Genomic DNA, 2,640 nt, shown 5'->3' with positions numbered 1-2,640 from the left:
CAATACAGGTAACCAGGTAGTGCCATTAATACAGGTAACCAGGTAGTATCTTTAAGACCAGGCTAGTGAGGGAAGTGTAAGTGGCCAATGTGTATTTTGAAATATCACACGGCACATATTGAGGATCCTTGGCTAAAAGAACATCACCCACCATTGGCTTATAGAGCTTAAGGTCTGGGCGGTGCCTCTCGCTCTCTCTCTCTCTGTGTGTTTTACCTGGTTCTGCAGCATGGTGAGTGGAGTCTCTCCCTGTTCCATGGCATCTGGGTCACACAGCCAGCTCTGAGCAGGACGTGTCTGCTTCAGCAACGACAGGTAGGCATGGAACACGTCAGCCTTCACGTTCTCCTCCCGCTCCTACAATCAATACATCAGTCAATACATCAGTCAATACGTCAGTCAATACATCAGTCAATACATCAGTCAATACATCAGTCAATACATCAGCCTTCACGTTCTCCTCCCGCTCCTACAATCCACCAATCAATACATCAGCCAATCAAATTGTATTGATAAAAGCCCTTTTGTGACAACTATTGATATCAAAGTGCTTTTACTTTGTAGTAACCCGGCCTCGACTCAGAGAGCAAACAAACACACAAAACAGATGCCCAACGGCTAGGTAAAACACCCTGGAAGATGTAGACCTAGAGGAACACGGAGGTAGTGTGTGTGTGTGTCTGTGTGTGTCTGCGTGTGTGTGTGTGTGTGTGCCTTGAAGCGGGCGATGAGCGCGGGCGACACGGTCCGGTAGAACTCCGGCAGCATCTCGTGGCGTGTGCTGACCACAGCGTCCAGACACTTGGCGGCCGCACGGCGAACCTTCCAGCTCATGTCGTCGTCGTCGCTGTACTCGTCATCACTTCCTGTAAGAAAAAAAAAGGTCAGAGGTCAAAGGGTGGTGGGAATGTGAGGTTAGATAATAACTGCTGCTAAACTGTGTTAAGTATTAGAGCGGATGACAATAGTTACATTAGCTGGTAGAAAACACCAACATCTCAAACACAGGTTACACACAGCACAGCTACTAGTCTAGAGACCACCTGGACATCCGACCACAGGTTACACACAGCACAGCTACTAGTCTAGAGAGACCCACCTGACGACCACATCTCAAACACAGGTTACACACAGCACAGCTACTAGTCTAGAGACCACCTGACGACCACCTGACGACCACCTGACAACCACAGGTTACACACAGCACAGCTACTAGTCTAGAGAGACCACCTGACGACCACCTGACGACCACAGGTTACACACAGCACAGCTACTAGTCTAGAGAGACCACCTGACGACCACCTGACGACCACCTGACAACCACAGGTTACACACAGCACAGCTACTAGTCTAGAGAGACCACCTGACGACCACATCTCGACCACAGGTTACACACAGCACAGCTACTAGTCTAGAGAGACCACCTGACGACCACCTGACGACCACAGGTTACACACAGCACAGCTACTAGCCTGAGAGACCCCCTGACGACCACATCTCAAACACAGGTTACACACAGCACAGCTACTAGTCTAGAGAGACCACCTGACGACCACCTGACGACCACCTGACGACCACATCTCAAACACAGGTTACACACAGCACAGCTACTAGTCTAGAGAGACCACCTGACTACCACCTGACGACCACCTGATGACCACCTGACGACCACATCTCAAACACAGGTTACACACAGCACAGCTACTAGTCTAGAGAGACCACCTGACGACCACCTGATGACCACCTGACGACCACATCTCAAACACAGGTTACACACAGCACAGCTACTAGTCTGAGAACCACCTGACCGACCACCATGACTCCACCACAGGTTACACACAGCACAGCTACTAGTCTAGAGAGACCACCTGACGACCACTCTCGAACACAGGACACACACACGCTACTAGCCTAGACTGACCACCTGACGACCACATCTGACGAACACACAGGTTACACACAGCACAGCTACTAGTCTAGAGAACCACCTGACGACCACCTGACGACCACCTGACAACCACCTGACAACCACCTGACAACCACCTGACAACCACCTGACAACCACCTGACAACCACCTGACAAACACAGGTTACACACAGCACAGCTACTAGTCTAGAGAGACCACCTGACGCTACCCATCTGCTGAGCCACACAGCATGACCTGACCTGAGCCACCTGACGACCACCTGACGACCACAGGTTACACACAGCACAGCTACTAGTCTAGAGAGACCACCTGACGACCACATCTGACGACCACCTGGACACGACACACATCTGAGCGACCAGCCTAGACTACACACAGCACTGGCTAGCCACCCTGACGACCACCTGATGACCACCTGACGACCACATCTCAAACACAGGTTACACACAGCACAGCTACTAGTCTAGAGAGACCACCTGACTACCATCCTGACGACCACCTGACGACCACCTGACGACCACCTGACGACCACATCTCAAACACAGGTTACACACAGCACAGCTACTAGTCTAGAGAGACCACCTGACGACCACCTGACTGACCACCTGACGACCACTGGTTACACACAGCACGGCTACTAGTCTGAGAGACCACCTGACGACCACATCTGACAAACACAGGTTACACACAGCACAGCTACTAGTCTAGAGAG

At 51.4% G+C, this 2,640-nt stretch overlaps 1 protein-coding gene across 1 annotated transcript; it reads right to left on the bottom strand.

The window, feature by feature from the left end:
- Window positions 1–216: 216 nt before the first annotated feature.
- Window positions 217–890, bottom strand: LOC135566084 (cullin-associated NEDD8-dissociated protein 1-like; the record flags this gene model as incomplete). Its single annotated transcript, XM_065013978.1, has 2 exons — window positions 715–890; window positions 217–357 (listed from the first exon to the last, which is right to left on the bottom strand). Coding segments are annotated over exons 1-2 (261 nt in total), but the record flags the coding sequence as incomplete, so codon positions are not given.
- Between the last annotated feature and the right edge of the window lie 1,750 nt (window positions 891–2,640).

Source organism: Oncorhynchus nerka, unplaced genomic scaffold (assembly GCF_034236695.1).
Source record: "Oncorhynchus nerka isolate Pitt River unplaced genomic scaffold, Oner_Uvic_2.0 unplaced_scaffold_7494, whole genome shotgun sequence".
Taxonomy (NCBI): domain Eukaryota; kingdom Metazoa; phylum Chordata; class Actinopteri; order Salmoniformes; family Salmonidae; genus Oncorhynchus; species Oncorhynchus nerka.
The sequence above is the reverse complement of the archived record's forward strand: the minus strand, read 5'-3'. Positions and strand labels throughout refer to the sequence as shown.